This window comes from Neurospora tetrasperma (assembly GCF_000213175.1).
Source record: "Neurospora tetrasperma FGSC 2508 unplaced genomic scaffold NEUTE1scaffold_2, whole genome shotgun sequence".
Lineage (NCBI taxonomy): Eukaryota > Fungi > Ascomycota > Sordariomycetes > Sordariales > Sordariaceae > Neurospora > Neurospora tetrasperma.
This window is the reverse complement of record NW_009799100.1, coordinates 1,858,637-1,879,679: the sequence shown is the minus strand read 5'-3', so window position 1 is coordinate 1,879,679 and position 21,043 is coordinate 1,858,637. Positions and strand designations below refer to the sequence as shown.

The 21,043-nt window shown below is 52.6% G+C and overlaps 5 protein-coding genes across 5 annotated transcripts in view; 3 read left to right on the top strand and 2 right to left on the bottom strand.

The window, feature by feature from the left end:
- Window positions 1-1,317: 1,317 nt before the first annotated feature.
- On the top strand, window positions 1,318-3,176 carry NEUTE1DRAFT_145094 (uncharacterized protein; the record flags this gene model as incomplete). The annotated part of the gene is made up of 1 exon (XM_009850982.1): window positions 1,318-3,176. One exon carries the CDS (start codon window positions 1,401-1,403, stop codon window positions 3,174-3,176), a length of 1,776 nt encoding a protein of 591 aa, XP_009849284.1.
- An 840-nt stretch (window positions 3,177-4,016) lies between these two features.
- NEUTE1DRAFT_99182 (uncharacterized protein) lies at window positions 4,017-5,708 on the top strand (the record flags this gene model as incomplete). The annotated part of the gene is made up of 2 exons (XM_009850981.1): window positions 4,017-4,189; window positions 4,241-5,708. 2 exons carry the CDS (start codon window positions 4,017-4,019, stop codon window positions 5,706-5,708), a joined length of 1,641 nt encoding a protein of 546 aa, XP_009849283.1.
- Window positions 5,709-7,284: 1,576 nt separating this feature from the next.
- Window positions 7,285-8,968, top strand: NEUTE1DRAFT_78605 (uncharacterized protein; the record flags this gene model as incomplete). The annotated part of the gene is made up of 2 exons (XM_009850980.1): window positions 7,285-7,393; window positions 7,573-8,968. The coding sequence occupies 2 exons, from the start codon at window positions 7,285-7,287 to the stop codon at window positions 8,745-8,747; spliced, it is 1,284 nt and encodes a 427-aa protein (XP_009849282.1).
- A 285-nt stretch (window positions 8,969-9,253) lies between these two features.
- Window positions 9,254-11,534, bottom strand: NEUTE1DRAFT_59919 (uncharacterized protein; the record flags this gene model as incomplete). The annotated part of the gene is made up of 3 exons (XM_009850979.1): window positions 9,254-9,947; window positions 10,011-11,127; window positions 11,485-11,534. Coding segments are annotated over 3 exons (1,860 nt in total), but the record flags the coding sequence as incomplete, so codon positions are not given.
- Window positions 11,535-12,935: 1,401 nt separating this feature from the next.
- Window positions 12,936-21,043, bottom strand: part of NEUTE1DRAFT_38402 (uncharacterized protein) — a gene marked incomplete at both ends in the record, with an annotated part of 9,729 nt that continues 1,621 nt past the window's right edge. The window contains one exon of the mRNA XM_009850443.1: window positions 12,936-20,450. Coding sequence (XP_009848745.1) covers window positions 12,936-20,450 — 7,515 coding nt within the window. The remainder of the gene's footprint in view (window positions 20,451-21,043) is intronic.

The following is a 21,043-nucleotide window of genomic DNA, read 5'->3' as shown; positions in this document are numbered from 1 at the left end:
TATAAATAGCCTTCCTATACTATACGGTTGAAATGACTTCTAAAAATTAAGAGGTACTAATATAATAACTTAATTATATAAGAAGAAAAAAGAAAAAAGGTAAAAAGATTGGTCCCGGCAGGATTCGAACTTGTGACTTTCGGGTATATTATTTAGAAGTGATCCGCTAATTATACTTTTAAATATACTTAAGAGATAGTAGACGGATAATTAAGAATAATACCCTGACGTTCTAACTATTGAACTACGGGACTTAGCGGTTTAGTTATTAAAAAGGGTACCGTTAACCTTCCTTATTAATAGAAAAAGGGAGTAGGCGATACCTTTAAAGGTAATTACTAGAAAAGGAATAGAAAGGGTATAGAATCTATAAATAATTTTAAAAACGACAACCTCCCTAGATTCTAATTTAGTTAGGGGGGTATATTAAATAAAAGAAGTAATTAGAGTAGCTAGCCTAGACCTTACGTAAGCGGGCTACGCTAGTATTACTTCGATATTAGATTTTCTGTATGAGGGATTTCCCCAAAAAACAGAGCTCTACACAATATACAGTCTGCACCCTCTACTGAATCAATACCCCTGCTCGTGCCCGTATTCTACAAGATGGCAGATTGAGTACGTAGGTATGCTTCAAGGGTTTGGTGTGCGGGTGGTGGTTTGGGTCATACATAATACGAGTCATTACAATGCGTCCAAGTTCCATTATCTTGTACACACTCAGGGGCGGACTGGGGGGTACGGTCTGAGGCTCTGAGCGTTGTGCATGAGTGGAACCATCCATATCTCCCGCGACCTGACCTGAGCTCAACATGGTGGGGCACTTGGGGTCCGTGCTTGTGCGCGTTCCTGAACGACCTGGACCGTGGCATGGCGCAGCGTTGAGCTCACTTTCCATTCGAGACTTTCTTTCGATCTTGACAGTCACGTTTGCCAAATTCCAGCCAAACATTTCTCAGAACCTTCAGGAACTCTCAACGGACATTGTACCAACGAAGTGTCAGATACTGCCTAGTAGTCAAGTGTCTCTGACTTGAACCTCCTTTCCGTCAGTTCTCCGTCCGTTATTTGCTGCGCTGGCAGGGGAACACACACCACGTCCCAAGACCTGTTGGGCAGGTGGCCAGTGCTACTTCAGGGCTTCCGACCTACTTGTACGTACCTGCAGTGGTGGTGTTTCTACTATGTCTGCGTGATCTCGACAGCCCGTCCATTGCACTGTGCAACTCCAAACTGAAGCAGCAGCATCGCTGAGATCGTTTCTTAAGCAACCCTTCCCCACATTTAACCTTTCTTCATTTCATTACCTATCAAATCAACAGTGTTGATTTTCACGGTTCAAGCGAAGGACATCTTTTACGTACCCATTCTCAGTCATTAGGACGCCGCCTGCGCCTGTCATGGTCACCATGTCGGCTTCCAACGGCCAAGACGACGACAAGGATAAGAATCTTTACTTTGGCTTGACGATCGCACGCAGTGATGGCAAGGGATACGATAACCTCGACCACAATGCACTAGATCCCAAGGAGGACCAGGACGTTGCGCAGCTTGAACGTTGGGAAGTCATCATCGGTGGTCATTTGCAGCATCAACTCGGCCTCCCAATCGACAAGCAGTACAAGCTCGCCGTTCTACCCAAGGAGTACGAGCTGCGATGCGCCATCCGAAAGGACGGTGGTAGAGACTACTACCTATACGGTCACCCGGCTGGCCGCAAGGCTGTTTATCGGACTCCCGGTGACTTCGTCTTGCACGCCCTCTTCCTGCTCAGCAACCACACTGGCTACAGTCAGTGTTCCTGCGATCTGTGCTGCAAGATGATCGAGTCTCAGAAGCTGAGGCAAACCGATCAACAACACGCACAGAAAATCCAACAGGTACTAGGGCAAAAGCAAAGGCAGCTGCAAATAGAGCAGCAGCAAAAACAGCAGGAGCAGCAGCAGAAAGAGCATGAGCAACAGCAACAGCAACAGCAACAGCAACAACAACAACAAAATCAACAGATGCAACAGGCGCAACAGGCGCAACAAATCATGCAACAAACTCAACAGCAACAACACCAGCAACAGGGACAGCAGCAAGCTCAGGGCAACCCTCAGGCACAGGTATTTGCGGCCCCAGGGGTTACAAGTCTCACAAATGTCTTCCGCGCAGGCGAGTTGGTTTGGTACAAGCATCAGGCTTGGAGGCTCGGCGTGATCCTATCGATTGCTCCCAAGAGGCAAACGCCAGGCCCTGCGCCAGACGCGGCCTTTAACTTCTTGGTGGCACCGTTGGGCCACCGGACGTTGGGACAACAAAGCTTTTATATCGACGCCAAGTCCATGCGCCCGTTCCTCACATTCAGTGTACCAGGTGTTGGCGAGAACTTCTCGAGCTTGGCGAACCGGACATACGACTCGATCGACTGGCCGACCTTCTCGGTCCAATATTGTCAGAGTCTGGGCCTCACGGATCCCAGTCAGCTAGACATCGCCAGGCAGACCGTCGGACTCGAAGCGTCAAAGTTGGCGGCCAAGTACATCAATGATTGCTATTCCACATTCAACAAACTGAACAATTCGAACGTCAGTGGCGCCCAAGATACCCTCTTCCACGAAGGAGTCTATCTCGGGGCTGAAATGATCCGTGTCGGGGATCCTGTACGCGTCGTTGGAGGCCATGTTGGCAACGGCCAGAACAATGGTGGTACTGAGACGAACGCTGTCATGCTTGTATCGGAGATTGCTACGGATACCCACGGGATGAATATCCGGTTTAAGGGTAATCTTTTCCAGACCGTCCGGTCTACTCCGCCCATGCCACCCAACGTGGTCGCCCCGGAGTCCTTGGGTCCAGTCTTTATTGAAGAGGTCATGTCAAGAAACGAGATCGAAAAGTACAACAAGGCGCGATGGGGGTGGGCGTTAGTTGAGCGGGACGCGGTGCGGACTGAAGTTGACACTCTGGGCCGATTCTATGTGACGCATCGGTTGATGAACATTATTGACCCGGCGCGGTTCACAGCGTCGGTCCAGAAAGGGGTTGTGGAGGATGCGCACGCATACCTGAACAACCGAGCCCATAGCGGAGGTGGCAAATTCAATGGTCGTGCCCCGACGCGCGCTGACACGTTGGGGATGGCTGTGAATGCGATGTTCGCCGCACCGGAGGGGATGGACGAGGGCTTCTAGGAAAATTAAATTTTCAGCGACGTGGCTAGGATATCAGGCTATCCCTCGATGTATCAAACATCGTTGCATGGATTTGCATTTGAATTTGAAAGTTGTCTGAACAGAGGACAACGAGCGGCGAGGCACATCAAGCATCAAGTATCATGCAAAGGAACTACGCGATCTAGTCAGCACAAAACGATTCTGAAATCGGTGGCAGAGGACGGAGGCCTGAAATGGTTTGCTGGGAGAGTACCTCTCTCATAACTCGATACAGATAATTGTTGTAATCAGGAAAGGATTTGGTTATGAAGAATGTGTGTAGGATGTTGCGCCCTGATTAGCATGGCTTGGTGTAATTACACTTTGCTCCTGTTGTTAGTATGCTGTTAGTAACTTAAACATTGGAGCCCTCTCGGCTTGTGCCTGCCACCCCGCTACAGCACGAAATCACTGACAGCAACTAACAGAACTCTATTTCCCCGCCAAGACGTTACACGTTAGGGAACTGCAGGGAGGCAATCACTATTCTAGTGGTCTCGTGGACATCGCGGTTTCGAGTTCCCGTCTCGCTCCGACGTCACTCGCTCATACATACCAAGTGGAGGTTGGCAAGCTAAACGTTGTATTGTTGCTCCCTTTCGTTTTTCGAGGTTTCGGTTTACCCATGATTAGCCTCTTGCCCCAGAGCTTTGGTTCTTGGCTTGGGTCAATCTTCTCATCTGCAAGAAGGATCGCGAGTCCAAGAAGCATTCCCCATATCACCACCACTTAAGTTGAACCATCCAAGCTGCGAAGCCGCTCCAATCACCACGTTGGCAGCCATATAACCAACAGTTCAGAAATACGTCAGCCAGTGCTATGACTCGCGCCACTTCCTGGCTATCGCTGCTATTGCCTTGGTCGATACCTCTGCTGAGGCCGGCAGTGGTAGAGGCATCAGAGCTCAAATGGGATATGGACCAGGTGCCAATCAAGGGCAAATTCGACGAGACTGCTTGCCCAGACTATGCATCCTATGCCACTTATCCCCAGTGAGTTCAGCATGCCTTGGGTAAGGCGCAGTCGCTAATTCGTGTGGACAGCCGGCCCTATAGCGAAGGTCCTCTCTCCCTCCCTTTCCAGCGCCCTCATGTCAGGTGCCGGACCTTTCAGTCTGACGCCATCGAGAAGGTTATCAAGGATGTCACATCCCGCATGAAGAACCCTGACCTTGCACGTCTTTTCGAAAACACTTTTCCATCTACTACGGATACCACCGTCAAATTCCATACCAATGGCAGGGACGGTAAGGAAAAGAGGAAGACGACGACGGTGACTGACAGCCCTGTCGACGATGATCCATGGACTGGTACGTACGAGGACCCAGGCAAGTGGGAAGGGCCGCAGTCATTCATCATCACGGGCGACATTCTGGCCGAGTGGCTACGTGACAGCACCAACCAGCTGAAGCCGTATCAGAAGCTGGCTTCCAAGGATAAGGCCATCTTCGACCTCATCCTCGGCGCCATCAACACCCAAAGCGAGTACGTGATCGAGTCGCCCTATTGCAATGCCTTCCAGCCACCGCCCCATTCCGGGCTGCCTGTCACCTTGAACGGCCAAGACGACACCGTTCACCCGGCCTTTGACCCTTCCTCCGTCTTCGAGTGCAAGTACGAGCTAGATTCGCTCGCGCACTTTCTCGCGCTGGCCAACGCCTTTTACGCCCACACCAAGAGCACCGCCTTCCTCAATGCGCGGTGGTACAAGGCGCTGGACTCGGTGTTTGACGTTCTCGAGGCGCAAAGCAAGAGCACGTTTGACACGGAGACGGGCTCGTACCGGCGCAACCAGTACACATTTCAGCGACGCACCGACACGGGCACCGAGACACTGAATCTTGGCGGAATCGGCAACCCGCTGAACAACGGAACGGGGCTGATCCGCTCGGCGTTCCGGCCCAGCGACGATGCCACCATCTTCGGCTTCTTCATCCCTGCCAATGCGCAGATGGCTACGGAGCTCAAGCGGACTGCGGCTCTGTTGAGGACGACGGGGAATAAAAAGGATGTGACACGGGCAGAGACAGCGGAAGCATGGAGTAAGACGATCACGGAGGGTATCTGGGAACACGGCGTGGTCCACCATCGCAAGTACGGCGACGTGTTTGCGTATGAGGTTGACGGCTACGGTAGCGCCTTGATGATGGACGATGCCAACTATCCTAGCTTACTGGCGCTGCCGCTGATGGGCTATGTCTCGGTAGGCGACACGACATATCAGAACACGCGCAAGATGCTGCTGGAGAAGAACGGCAATCCGTACTACCTGGAGAGAAGAGAGTTTATGGGCATCGGAGGCCCACATATCGGCCTGCAGAATGCATGGCCCATGAGCCTTTTGGTGCAGGCACAGACATCAGATGATGACGATGAAATCATGAAGTGCTTGAACCTGGTTTTGAACACGAGCAAGCTTGGGTTGATTCATGAGAGCATTGATGTGAACTGGTCGCATTCTTATACGCGTAAGAACTCTTCCAGCCCAGGACAGGATGGTCGGGAGACGTGAACAAAGCTGACATGATTTTTGCGACACTTAGGAAGCTGGTTCGCTTGGGCAAACGGAGTCTTTGCGGATACAATCTTGGATATCGCGAAGCGCAAGCCGCATCTTATCTTTAAGGATGCGACACCTTATGAACCTTGACCATGAGGAGGATGGTGATACCCGATATTGTTGGATGTAATCTGTTTCGTAGTACTCGTGAATTCTATCTGGATGAGAAACCACTGCATTCAGCTCACTTCGATGCACTTTGTCTGATGTTATGCCTGCGTTATAGGACAATGTTCTTTTCAAGTTGATTAACTGAAGACCTGGTGATGTAACCATCATCAAATGTTCAAGGACAACAACATTTCATAAAAAAAAAAAAAAGAAAAAAAAAAGAGGATGAGCGACAATGATAGACAAGAAAATTGCTAGTCAACTACGAAAAGAAAAATCACACAACGGAGCAAAAGGGGAATAGTTGCACAAACAAAAAGGATAAAACGGCAAAGCATAAGAAGCCAAAAAGGTGGTAAAAGTTATTCCCCTCGACCGGAATCGAGCCGGTGACCTTTCGGTATACAATCTAGACAATTACAGCCGAACGTGATAGCCAACTACACCACAAGGGGTTTTTGAATGGTTACTCTTTCAGGCCAAATCTCAAGCATATAGTGTCCAGTTCTTGACTGCACTAAATTGACCCGCGGGTAGCCGAACTATTCCCCTTTCCTACTCGTCTTCCCCACGATGCCTCGACATCTTCTTCCACCATTTTCAACCGAGATGCATCGAAGTCGTCTTCTTCCTTTTAAAATGGACCTGTAATTCTCGCCTGTCATGAATTCGTGGCGGCATTCCGGCCTTGGCCTTATCGTAGCGTCACATCGGCAATAACGGAGCTAGCTAACAACGGAAGCCCACTCACTTATCAACCATCGTATAGATAATAATGCGGTTTGGTGCAATTAACATTTGCAGATACCTACAGACCGATAACACAAAAACATGAAGCAAACCGCCGTCGGGCTGTGTATGAAGGCTGCAAAATGCGGTGGGCAACATTGATCGCTGTTTGCCGGATGGCGCCGTTGGCCGGTAGAGGTATGGAAGGTCCGCCAAGGAGATACAGCCAGAACCCCGTCCGTTATCTCTTGGTGGTTGCAGCGGTGGGGAACAGTCACTCAGTCAGTGATCGCCGTTGTCTCCTGGACCAAATACCACTGCAGTCACATACTGTACCACAGTACACTACATAGCGTACACTAACCGGGCAGCCGCACTGCAGACTACAGTTCCCAACTTCCCGGATGTGGGCATGCCCGTGTTCCTGAGGATCGCCCGCCGCCTCCCCGCCTTTTTCGCATATGTGTGCATTGTGCCGTCATCGGACTCGGCCGACTCCACCATGAGACGGCTGCAACATCAGATAACTGATAGGAGGGGGGGCTTGCATCTCAAGTATAAAAGTAACAAATGACGGCCTGTCACCGTTCTCTTGGAGTCTGAAGTTAGTTGATAGCATCAAGTGCATCTCAAGTTCTTGGCACCATATACGACTGTCACACCGTACCAAAACAATAATCTATCCAAAATGGCTTCCGACACTACCGTACCCGTCATCACCCCCCTTGCCCATCCCGAGGGCTCCAAGCTCGACTTTGGAGCTACGGTAACAGGAGTCGACATTGAGAACTTAACTGGTAAGGCTGCATCAACGTGAAACTCGTTACTCGTCGTCATGGCAATTTGATATCTACCATTCACATGGGAGAATACCCGTAAAATCGGTAACCTCCTCGGTAAGGCCACCACTCAGCTTGAAGCCTGGCTTTGTTCCTTGTTTCAAACCCATCCATACTGACTTTATATCCCAAAACAGACCGCGATTTCGCCATCCTCCGCACCGCCCTCTTCACCCACCAAGTCCTCGTCATCAAGTCCCAATCCCACGTCAGCCCGCGCGCCCAGTACGAACTAACGCAACGCTTCGACCCTCTCGCCGCCCCCCTCTACGGCCACGGCAACACCGACTCGGGCTCGGTTGGCAGCAAATCCATCCTCCACCCCGACCTCAAGACCATCCCGCACCAGCCCCAAGTCCAAGTCATCGGCAACGGCTTCGTCCCCACCTACGAAGGGTTGTCCAACATCCAGCTCCGCCACCCTCACCACCGCACATTTCACTCCACCTCTATCCCCGCTTCCCACGACCTCACCCACACGCGTTTCTACCGGTGGCACATCGATGCCGCTCTCTACGGCGGCGTCGCCCGCGCCCCTCCCATGGTGACCACGCTCTTAGCCGTCAAGGTCCCCAAAGGTCGCAGGCAGATGTGCGTCTACGACGACGGCACCGGCGACGAGCTGGATGTTCCCCTCGGCACCACCGCTTTCGTGTCCGGGTACAAGATGTACGACATCCTCTCGGAAGCGCAAAAAGCCTTTGCGCGCTCGACCCGCGTCGAGTATGCGCCGCATCCGTACGTGTGGATGTCGAGCGCCAAGTCACGCAGCACCGGTCTGGGCTTAGTGTCGGAGGGGAAGGAGATGCCACTGGAGGAACTGCCCGAGATTGAAGAGGACAAAATCCAGATCTTGCCCATGTGCTGGCGGAATCCCGTGACGGGGAAGCTGGCGCTGCAGGTACATCCTAGCGCGGTGAGGAGGCTACACCTTGGGGATGGGACGGTGGTGGAGGATTTGAAGGAAGTGAGGGAGATTGTTTATGGATTACAGAGGCCGGGGATTGCGCCGGGCTTGGTGTATGCGCATGACTGGGAGGAGGGCGATTTGGTCATCTTTCACAATAGGGGCACGTTGCATAGTGTTGTGGGAGCGTTTGAGGAGAGCGAGGTGAGGTTGTTTAGGCAGTGCAATATTGCTGGGAGTGAGTTCCCGATGGGGCCGGAGGAGTTGGAGGAGGAGGAGGAGGAGGAGGAGAAAGAAGAGGAGCTGGTACATGCAGAACAGGAAGAAGGGGTTGTGGAGGTTACCAAGCAGGAAAGCCTTCCTGAACTGAGGATGGGGGCGGTAGAGGTTGGTGTTGCTGCTTGAAATGGGAGGAGTTGATGAATGATGATAAAGACCTTAACGATGTAGTCTGTTGTCTTTACTCTATGGGTTTCGATACGTCGCTCAGTAGCCCTTTTGACTACAAATTTCCCTATACTCAAGTACTTAGTTCCGTTGTCCGCTCCTATGAATACAGAAATTTCTATCAACGAGCCAAACGGACTTACCCTGCAATATGCTGCAACCGGCGTTTTTGGGTTCAGATCTAAGCCAAGAAGAACACCTCCATTTCTGCATCGGGTATTCTCCAAGTTATTAAAGACCCATTTGCCCCTTATCCGGTTGCCCATTATTCTTTTGACAAGAATCCAAACCTCCCATTATCTCATGTCCACATAGAAAATAAATGGAAACTTCTCCCTCATCCGAGTCACCATCACACCGGTACCATCATTATCTCCATCTACACTACACCACAGCCTCCAACCTCAAGCCATCATAAACCGGGGGCATAGTTCTAGTCGGTAGATCATGGTCCCCTCTCGAATCAACATAATAAGAGCCGAAATTGGGCTTTGCCTCAACAAAGCTCAAACCAAAGCTAGGCTCCAACTTGACCTCAACCAACTCATTCCCCTCCGTCTCCGCCGCCGCCGCCTGCGCAAACTCATAGTCATAACACATATCCCTCATCGGCGGCGGCTCCGAAATCGGCACCCACTCCTCAAACGTGCCCACCCCGCCCTCACGCTCCGGCTTCCACACATGAAAAATGACCCTTCTATACCCCGTCCTCAAGCCCGAGCCCGGGCTATCCTTTTGTTCCACGGTATGATCACCTGTAATCACACACTCCCTTAGTCTCATCCTGTCGGGGGGCATCGGTGTCGTCCCGGGCATCATCCTCCCCACCAACGAATTGGAATCTGGTGCTAGACGAGAATAAGTACGGGACATGGACTGCCCAAAACTCTTTGCCTGCGCCATGGCTAGCAAGAGTGTCTCCCGGTCAGCGCCATGCTCGATTTCAATGAGTCGCCAGCCGATGCAAAAGGTTAGTGTTGAGTCCCAGAGTCCTTGGTGCAACGCTGATAGGGTGGTCATGTGCTCTAAAGCAGTCACGCGGGTCTCGAGGTGCCGGCAGCGCATGACAACGAAATAGAGCATAGGGAGGTAAGCCATTTCATAGACAAAACGGGGTTTCTGGGCGTTGGCGTTGGTCGGGGATGCGGGACCACCATCCTCTTCGGTGGCAGTAGTTGCCCGAGGTGGTGACGGTCCTCGCGGTCGGCTCTTCTCGGCGACCAGATAGCGGCCGGCCATATCAACGATCTCGCGGAACAGGGGAACAAACCGGTCGTACACCATCTCGGTACGGTCGAGCGCCGTGGCAATCCAGATCTTGGTGATGTAGCTCTTCATGCGCATCTGGTAGAACAAGCCCGCCGCGTCCTCGGTGGGCGAGTGCAGTGCGCTGAAAATGGTGAAGCGGACCAGCCAGTCATCGATCGATTTGGTCAGATTGGCCTGCTCGGTCAGGATGTGGGAGGGGACGGGCACGTGCCGCGAAGGCCCGATCCGGTAGAGGTCGGCGGAGCGGAGGAAGCGCATGGCTCGCGCGACGAGGAGGTCGAGACCGGAGCGTAGCTCGTCGAGCACCGTTAGGGCGCTGTCGGATGCCGAGGTGGCGGCGGAGGAGGAGCCGTAGGTACCGTCTGACTCTGGCGCCTCGGACCCGTGCCGGAGAAGGTTGGGGAAGACGTCCACTGTGCTGCCATAGAAGAAGGGGAAGATGCTCAGACGGGCAAAGGGGTTTAGAAGCTGGTCCCGCGACAAGATGGAACTTGACGAGTTTACTTTGCTCTTGCCCCCGTTCAGCTGGTTAAGGATCTGGACGCCATGATGGCAGTGAGAGATGGCCGCCTCACGGTTGCCCTGAAGGATTTCTATACAGACGAACAAAATACAGACAAAGATGACCATGGCCTCATCATCCGTCTTGGATATATCCTGGAGGGCGCGGTTATAGTGGCCGATGGCATATCGACCCTTTGGGAACTTGACGAGGGCTTGCCCCTTGACGCTGGGGTCGCCGATGAGCTCGCAGATGGAACTGATGGCAACGACGGCATGGCGGACGACGGGATTCTGGTAGCTAGCACGGCTGACCACGTGGGTCCAGAAGTCGTCGTCTAGGGAGCCGGAGAAGGTGGGCGCGAGCACGCACCGGTAGAACTCGAGGGCGCGGCCCTCCTGGGAGTTGTGACGATGCGTCATGGCCGGGATGATGGGCCGTTTGGCCAAGAGCTCCTGCCATGACTGCGAATGCAACGGAGCGGCTGGATAGCCATCACACCTGCGGCCTGTCTTGGTGCAGCGGAGGCAGCTCGGCTTGGTCTCGTCACATTTTACTTTGCGGATCCTGTCATGACGGAGCAAGTGCAAAGGGCAGCGTGCTCTTTGTTAGCCTATGGATCCTTCTCTGATTCTCTCATAGCGAGCAGCAGGTAGGTATATATATGAGAATGGACCGAGGTGAGACGCCGAGTATCTGTTGAGTGCCATCATGACGGTTGCGGTGCTCGGTAGGGCAAGGCTGGGATGTGGTGACTCAGTGGTAGTATGGTTTATGTGTTACATCATGCCAACAGCATATGGGGCAGGTCCGAGCGAAGTAGCCTCATTGTATGAAGTGGGTAGGGATATGTAGATGATAAGCGCTTCAAGAGAACCGAAGGGACCGGAAGGGATGCAAGATAGAATAAACAAAGTTACGCACTTGCATGTATAGCAGCCCGTTCTGACCTTTTGCCTTCCTGCCCTGACCATGATTGCTGCTGAACGCCCCAAAAGTCCACAGGGCGAAAATCCCTGGAAGGTATACAGTGGTTGGATATGCGTCTACCGCACCCAGTTACCAGAATCCCAAATCGAATTGACTGCCTAATAGCTCGCTCGCGTGCGGGAACAAAAAAAAACAACAACAGCAGATTCGTGATAGGTCAAGTGGCGTGTTGCTATTAGAAACACGATGAAACGGATGTAGCAGAGAAGAGACGTGCGAAAGTCGTTACTCGGAAAAAAAAAAACAAAAAAACAAAAAAAAAAAAAGAACGGCGAGAGGAGCGTCGGCACGACACCTGATCAGACGATGGCGGAGCCGGAAATCAGAGGATTCTACACGTGTATGTCGCCGGTCCAAGGAACAACCCACGGTAGTAGAGGTACGAATACACGTATACCTAGAAGCACAGGGAACCTTATCGACGCCGTACTTGCCTGCTAGGGCTAGGCCAGTATTCGTAGGCGACACCGACTCCCTGGCGTCGTCGATCGGATCAGCTTAGCACTGATGATCCATTTATTGCTTTCCAACTGGCTGAACGGCGTGGATTGAGTGACGGAAAGCACCAAAACAGTTCCGGTGGTGGTGATTGGAGGGAGAAGATGAGATGGGACAGGAAGGCCTTCAGCCCTATCGTACTCGCAGCGAACCGCCAATAGACGTCTAGCTGAGTGGGTCAACTGCGAATATCAATACCAGAAAGCGACAAGAGCCACGCACGGCATCGAGATTCACTCGACAGTGTATCTGCGGTGGTCCGATCACATGGCTGACTGCAAGAGGAAGCTGAAGAGAATGCTCACCGCTCAGACAAGACAAATTGTTCGGAAACAAAAGCATAGAATTGTGATCTCCGGCAGCCTACTATCGGAATCAGAGGCTTGTGGTTCAGGAGGGTTGAGGAAGACGCCTCCGGTCACCATGACGGGGGTTGTGTCCGAACGAGTATATTTAATCTCCGGTTTTAGGCGCCCCTTTCATGCCTCCCTCCCTCTCGACAATCGACAATGGGAGATGGTCACTGACAGTAGTGTGACCACCACAGAAAGTAATTGCGACTGTCCAAATCCGTGAGAGTTTCATTCAACATACACAGCCTACCATATATCCCATGTAAAAGCAAGACAATTCCTCCCATGGTATCCCTCATCCCAAGCGCTTTCCCATATCCTATTACCCCACGTATGTACTCCAGTTACAAAGATGAAGAAAAGCACCGCATTCCCCGGACTATCTCCCCTTTATATCTTATCACATCATCTGCAGCTCCCCCGCGAATATGTAGCGGAGTCTGCGCTCGCGACTGATTACATACGCCCTGAATGCCCCTGCCCTTGTCCCTGTCCTTGTAACCCTTGTCCCTGGCCCTGAGCTTGTCCTAAGCCTTATCCCGATCCGGCACTCGAACCTGACTGTGGCTGCTGTGGCTGATGACCCAAAGGCAAAAACGCGTTCGGCACTTTCGGTACCTGTGGCGACAACGGTCCCGTAGCCGCTGCCACCGCCACCAGCCTCTCCTCCTTCGACCGACTGCTTCCTCCGCCCGTCAACCGGCGCATGCGGGATCGGGTACTCTGCGCAAAGGGGCGGATCATGCTTTCGAGCTTGGATGAGGAGCCGTCTGTTGCTGATGTTGTTAAGGATGGTGATGTCACGGGGTGAAGCGGCACCGCCGGCCCAGGCCCGACGCTGATGCTTGGACTGGCGCTGTGACTACCGCTTCCTCCGCCACTGCTATAATAGGCACCGTGTACCGCCCCGCTGGTAGATGATGAGATGTGGTAGTTCGGGTGGTGGAAGTGCAGGACGCCTGTGCCGGTGCCGGTTGCCGTCGAAGGTCTCTGGTACTGGTCTTCGTCATTATCGGAGAAGACGCCGATGTCCTCTGGATATTCGGCCATACCCTCGTCGTCATCGGAGTTGAAGTCTCCGATGTTGGCGAGGTACGAGGGCGGAGCCGAGGGGGAGGTGATGGACCTAGCATGCAGTCCCGGTCGGGTGTTGGTCATCAGGAATGGTCGGAGTTGCGAGGTGGATGTGGATGTGGATGTGGAGGTGGAGGTGGTCGATGCCGTAGGCGAGGTGATGACTACACCACCCGGTCCTCCTCCGGTGTCTCCGTCTACAATGCTGCTGATGCTGCCAAACGTGGCAGGGTGCATCATTGAGGGGCTTATGGGCGAGGAAGTGGTAGACCCCGCGACTACAGCTGGTCCAGGCCCGCCTCCCGAGAATAAGCTTGGTCTATCCGCAAAACCGCTTTGGAAGGCCGCAGTGATGTTGTTATTGTTGTTATATGCCGACGCTTGGTGTAGTATGGGTAGGATTTGCTCGTCATAAAGTTGCGCACCCAAGTCGAAGCTATCCGGAGAGAACTCTGTAACGGTCCTGGATGATCGCCCTTCACTAGGCGGGCCAGTCGACGACAGGCCGTCGAAGAAGTCATCAAGACTATCCAGCTTGGAGATGAGATCACCCATGGGCGCATGCTCCAGCCCGCGTGCGTCGTCTGACATCATGGTATCAGCCCTATCGGAAACAGGGAGGTATCCATAGGCATATTCATCGTGGAACTCGAATTCAAATTCCATCTCGGCAGGCGTAGGGATGTCGCTCTCGGGCATGCCACCGTCCATACTCTGGGAGTTCATTTGGCACATGTAGAATACAGCGTGGGTGTTTGCGCGCGTCGACTCGGTCTTGCGTGCCGGCATGGGGATAGCCCAACCAGACGCCTCCGGGATGCCGAACAGGCTCTGTGCTCGCTCGTATTCTTTTCGGACGGCTTTGGAGGTGAGACGTGTCATGCTCATTCGGAGATGGTGCTTGTCCATAGATGAGCCAGACATGCTCATGATGTTGTCGAGCACTTCGAGAGCCTCCATGCAGTACTCGGTTTGGAGCAGGCGCAGAAGCGGCGAGATCATGTCAGACCCGTGGCTAGCAATCTCTGGCTTCTTCATGTCCACCTCAGTTATGATGACCCGGAGGATCCGCATGGTGTGAATTTTGACCCAAGCGGTGGCATTGGTCAGTAACCCCATCAGCATTGTGAGCATCTGGAATTCCAGATCAGGCAAGTAATACTCCCGTAGAGCTGCGTACAGCTGGACCACAAAATCCTTGGTAGACGCATATCGGTGTCCGAGATATTCATCCAAAGCGACAGCAATGCTCCGCATACCCTGAACATCAGCGATGTGTAAGAGAGTCTCGACGGTTGGCACAACAGCTGGATCAGGGGACTCCTCCTCCATGGCGTACAGGAGGCGAGGAAAGTTAGCCAAAATAGTAAAGAAGAAGCGGCCACCGTCTCCTATCAAAGGATCACTGGGAAGCAGAATAAGCTTATCGAGTATTGTCAAGGTCAAATCCAGACAGCTAGAAGACCGTAGACCCTTGTACAGAAGAGGCTGTAAACCTTCAAACGCGCCGTCCCATTTAGAAGGCTGGCCATCGAGCAATACCCTCCGAACGGTCGGCGAATGGAAGTCCAGCTTATCTAGAAACTCATTGAGCATTTCGACCGCCTCCAGAAACTCGCACTCATTGATGGACTCCAAGCATGCACATGTGGTCCAGAACAGCTGCGGAAAAGTGAGTAGCTTGTCGGCATCCAACTTTGCCACGAGTGTCTTCAAAGTCGTCAGCACTTCCATTGAGAATTTCTGAAGTTCAGTATCCTCGTCAGAAATAGTACTGCAGAGCCTGGCGATCATGTCCCCTAGCATGTAGTGATCAAGAGACGTCAAGATGCACCTGAAGATCTGAAACGATCGACAAGCAAGATGTCTAACTGGACAAGATGTTGCCCAAGTCAGGGAGAGCCTGCCCCACTTCTCTTTGATGCCGGGAAATGTAATCTCGAAAGTCTTGACCATTTCGCCGGTCAGATATTCCATGCTCGGGGGCACCTTGTTGTCGTGAGCGCCAACATTGCCATTGCTATCTTCGTAGCCCCACACTACAGACCGGTCATGGCGGCGAATAGCATCGATCAGACCTTCGATGCTTTCTCTTCTGGACTGGGGAACGTCGTCATCGAGTCTCGAAATAACCAGTTCGTGGATAAGATGCACCAGCATCTCACGGGCTTGCTCTTGGACAAGCGCAGTGTAGTGATCCCATAGCACCGTGACCACCTGAAGTAACACAGGCACATTATCAGGAACAAGGCAAGCTGGAGCCACCATAAGATCAACTAGCAGTATCAAAGATAGTTGTCCTAGAGAGAAGCCAGCCTGTTTTGTCCCTATGGGGAGCACCTCTGAGAGATCTGCACAGTAAGGCAAGGTGTTGATATCAGGCGGCGGCGGCACGGCTTCCCGTTTGTCGTTAGTTACCATGGACTTTGGCGTAATTTGCATGAGCAGAAACTCTATCACCTCGTTTCCAGGGGCACTGCTAGTGCTAGCGAGGAAGACCACGATCTGCTTGGCATATTCAACAAAATTTTGCTCCCGTCGTTCCAGGCAAATGGACATGATGAAGTCCAGAATCAGCCTCACATTGCCCGGGTGAGGACCTGTCGCCAGAGCCTGCCAGAGTGCCTGGACCTCGTTGTGCAGGGCTGCGCTCGACTTGATGGTGATTTCCAGGAGGTTGGCAAGAAGCACATATGATTGTGCGGTTGGACCACCATTGGGGTCGACGGTCAGCTCGATTGACTGAATCCAAGGAAGGATGATGGCAACCACGTTCCTTTGGGCCACTGACCCTACCTCCTTAAAGTAGTAAGTAAACTCGGAAAAGATGTAAAATGCCAACTCAGTGTGTTGTTTAGCCAGTCGCTTGGATATTTCGAACTGAGCAAGTTTGTAGACAGCCTTGGTTTTATCAGATATGCTGATATCAAAGTCTTGTATCTTGGAGTTTCGCGCCGGTTGTTGCCGCTCTTCAACTGTGCGCAAGACTTGTGCCGACTTGGACCGTATATCACTTTGATCGTTACCCAAGGTGAATAAGCAGAGACCGAGGAGCTTCCAGAATGGACAGGGGTAGTCGACATGCTCCGAAAGCACTTCTACCACAACCGTGAAGTAACTAGCCAACACCTTGGGGACCTCGGTCGTGTAGCACTTCAAGATACAATGATCCAACAGAGCGGGATATTGCTGGTTGTGAACGATGAGGTTCTTGAGAGCCCGCCGTCCGATGAGGTTGATGCGATTGCTTTCCGCGTTGAAGATCGCATCAATCCAGTTCAGCATACGGCGCGCGTCGAAGTAGAGAAACGAGCCGCTCTCGGTAAGCACACGAATAGGACCTCCGCAAAGCGATGCCATGGCACTGAGGGCAGCTGTCCGCAAATTTCTTTTCTCGATTTCCATGGCGGCGCTCACATTGCCACGCTCGCCTGCACCCTGCTCATTGATGACAGACTGTCGCATGGTAGCTTCCCTTTGGGAGATTTGCGCTTGGTTGGGTGAGAAGCCACACCAATCTTCCATTAGCGTGAAGGCCGACTTGCGGGACTCAAACGTCATCCAGCGCGATGGGTCTTTCGTTCGGTTGATGCCTTCGAAAAGCTCTTCCATGAGGCCACAGTAATGCCGCCTTAACCTCTGGAACTCCCAATCCATCTGGACTTCGACGTCCATCAGGAACAGTTTGAGGTCTTTGGCATAAGTGACTAGATTGTTCAGAATCCATTCGTCATTATACACCTCTGGTAGTTTCAAGAAATGTGCCGTCAGCTTGTAGACGTGAGTGATTTCAGTTCGCACCAAATCCATCTTCCGGTTACGCCTCGGGTTGCTGTTGGTGCGCTGGTGTGGTTGGATTCGTGCCCGTGCTTCGTCGTTACACCGGGAGACGTGTCCCGATAGTTCCTCCAGAAGGGTGCGGTAAATGTGAATGTTGATTGAGCCCATTGCAGTAACCGCAGCATCTCTGACGGAACTGAGTGATGCCCCAAGTAAGGGGTTTAGATATTTGAACAATGTTCGCGCCGTCACAATTTTGTCAACGGTTGAAGAGGCTTTGGAGCCCTTCCGGCCGTGTTGACCATTCTGTGCCGAGCTCGACTGAACACTGCCTGGGTCTGCTAGCGTCGTGCAGGCAAAGACGAGATACAGCTTGAACTGCTCAACAAGCACCTCGGGCTGCGTGGTTGGGGTCCTAACCACTCGAGAGTTGCTTCCATCAGACCCGTAGTACATCCTTGCGGATGGCTCAGAAATTATGACTATCGCCTGGTAGAGCTGCAGGATTCTGTTGCAGACAAGGTCGCGGCCGATGGTGACTGTGAATGGACACTTGTCATATGCAATCCGTACAAAGTTTGGAAAAACCTTGAACCAAAGTGTGGTATCATAGGACACATCACTGGTACAGAGCTCAAGTAAGGCTCCTTGACTGTTCGAGTTTTGCAAACCTCGCTCCAGTCTGCTGCGCTCAGCTACCGAGAGATGGTCATCGTTGAAGCTCATGACCTGCATCGAATCGTTCTCCAGAATGTCGATCAGTCTCGTAGTTTTTTCCTCTTCGTGGTTGCTTGTCTTCCGCAAAGCTGCGTCAAATTCGGTGATCAGGCGAAGGACGGTGACTGCGTAGTACCGCACACGCCGGGACTGCGAACACAGGAAGAATAAGCCATGTGCTTCTACTTGATCGACCTCGGCCCAGATACCCGAGAGGTCAAGCTTGATGCCTCGTTTGTCAGTCCCACCAGGTCCGTCGCTCTCTGCCTCAGCATCTTTCGTCTTGCGCCTGATCTCGTCGATCCAGATGTGAAGAAGCTCGACATAAAGCATGAGTGTTTTTTCAATATGCCCTGGGCCCAACATCCCACCATCAGACATGGTCGAGTACCGGTCGTCGAAGTTGAAAATAAAGCGGGCAAACCCCATTGTAACTTGCTGGGCATGAGACTGCCGAGCAATGGCCTTGAGTGACTGCGCCGATGAACGCGCAATGTTTGATTGGACATGGGCGGTGCCGGTACACAGAAGGTTGATCAGCGTATTGAAGGGGATGTCTACCGACAAACACCGTGGTAGGGCCTCGACGGCGACGTGAAACAACTCATAGAATGCCTGTTTCTGCTCGTATGCGCTTTGTTGATCATCACGGCGAGAGAACTTGAAAGTGTCTGTCATGGGCGTCTTGGGGCCAGGACTATTGAACTTTTCGTCCTTGAACTTTTCATCCAAGGCAGCCTGTCCACCAAATGTGTTATCGCAGATTATGGCGATTTTACCGAGTATTTCACAAAACCGGCTGTAGTAGTCTTTCACCGTGTCAGACAGGACTGATATTTGGACCGGTTTCGAGAGACTCTCTTCTTCGACACCGAGAGCCGGTGTAGCCGCCAAGCTGCTGTGTGGGTATGCGAGCACGGAGAAAATAGAAATTCGGTCCATGAGGGATGCCGAATAGGAATAATTCAGAGGGAACGGCGGCTTTCCATGCTCTCCCTTCTCCAAGTCCGCCATCACCGCGAGAAAAGCGTGTATGCCAACCACCATTCTATCGGGGTCAAGAAACTCGATCTTAAGATCCTTGTTGGATGCAAATTGGTCGGCGTTGACCAAAGGAAATATAATGTTGCGAAAACAGTAGTCAGGGTACTTATACCCTATAAGCCTGATAATCTGGACCAGCGGCTCAGTGACCGAAAAGTCTGCAGCGCTAAAGGCTCGCTTGGTGTTGGGAAGGGCAATTTTCACGACTTCATCCAACTTCCTCGTAGAGTTGGCGACGCTATCGTTCGTGCGATAAAGGTAGGTCCATAAGAGCCTAGAAATGGCCTGCAAGCACAGCGGCCTGGTCATGCGGTCCTGGAGCTTGCTGTTAAGCGGGTAGATCAACTGCATCCACTGACTACCAAAATTTTCGGGCACATCGGCGCAAAGCATCGTCGCCGTGAGGGCAAACGAATAGGTCCAGTGCCGCGGTCTCATAAACATGTGGGCTAGTCGGGGCGTGATGGTTGTCACCACCTCTTTCCACTTCGGATAGGCAAGATCATTGCTGCTGGCCGTGGCGGCAATGGGAAGCACGAGCATTTCAAGCACCTGGCAAAAGGCTGCCTTTACCTTTTGGCCATGGGAATCATTGAAAAGCTTGCCGAGAGAAGTGAGGAAATTACAAGAGCGCTCCCAGGCATCCGGAGGTGAGAGTCTGATCCGAAGGTGCTTCATTCCAATGAGAACCAGCTCTATCCTGCTTTCGACATCTCGCCCACCGGTGGAGATCTTGGTGTTGAGCTCTTGCATGGAGCGCTCCAGGTCGTTGATGAACCGGTCGGCCACACTCGTGAAGCTGATTGCGCTCATAGCACCTAACAGTTGAGCAAAGAGGTTCCAATTTGCAAGTTTCAGCGGTGAAATTAGCAATGAATCAGGCTCGGTACTTTTGAGCTGCTGGAAAATGATCTTTTCAAGCTTGTCCTCCATCTCTGGGGTGATGGAAGCAAGTGTGCTCTGAGTGAAGACCTCAAGAAGAACACGGCAAAGGATGTAAATGGACGCGGTGGACCGGCGCTCAGCCACAGCAACGGTTTGCGCAATATCGGCCTGTTCGGCATGCTGGATTCCGGGCTGGCCAGGACCGGTAGATTGAACGGGCTCGGTATTCCTCCTTTGCAAAGCAGCGCCGGGGAGGTGACTCCGCGCTTGGTGAAGTTGCGTGCGGGCCTCACGGGCCTCATTGGCAGCATCACTTTTGCTCTTCCTCCAAAGCATCATCAAGTCTATCAAGGGCTTGGGTTTTTGTTTGGCAAGATGGCCAAGAGCAACAATGGACTGGTCGAAGGCAGCGTCTACACCGGGCCCGCATATTTGTTCGACGTGAGGTTCGGGGTCGTGGAAAGGAATGCTTGTTATTTCCGTCAACTTCTCTTCCGCTTGCGCAATGAAGGACGTAAAGAGCACGTGTAGCGCGTAATCACCGACCGTCTTCGGGTCATCCTTGTGCCGAGACGAATGAGCATGGTGGTGCGAGTGGTCCCGCCTCGACCTCCCGCTGGCCATCCTTTCTGGCTTTCTAGGTGTTCCCGTTTGCCCGCCCTGGCCGGTGAGATCGTTCATAGCGGCAGCAGACGACGTTCGTTCGGGAATCACGGGCACCGATGCCGCCGTCGTTCCGGACAGGGCCGTCTGGGGCCTCGAGCCGATGGAAGAGCCGTCGTTGTCCTTGCGCGAGAAGCCATGTAAATCTGCTCGATCGGGGGAAATGCCTGCGCCGGCGGCGGCAATCATCTGGGGGCTGAGAGGGCTCGAGTGGTTGCTTGCAAGACTCCCATTTCTCGAATGCTGGATGCCAATGCCGTGTACGATGGACGTCTGTCTGTGATGGCCGTACGAGGATAACTTGGGGTCGACTAGTCGCTGGGGCGCATGGGCACCGCGAACAGTGCTGCTAGCAGACCACTGTAATTTTTCGAGAGACGATTCGCGGGAATGCGCAACACTTTTGCTGTCGGGGGCAATCGGCCTCAGTGTTCTCTGCCAGTCGGTGTTGTCATCTTCCTCTTCAAGCCGGGCGATGG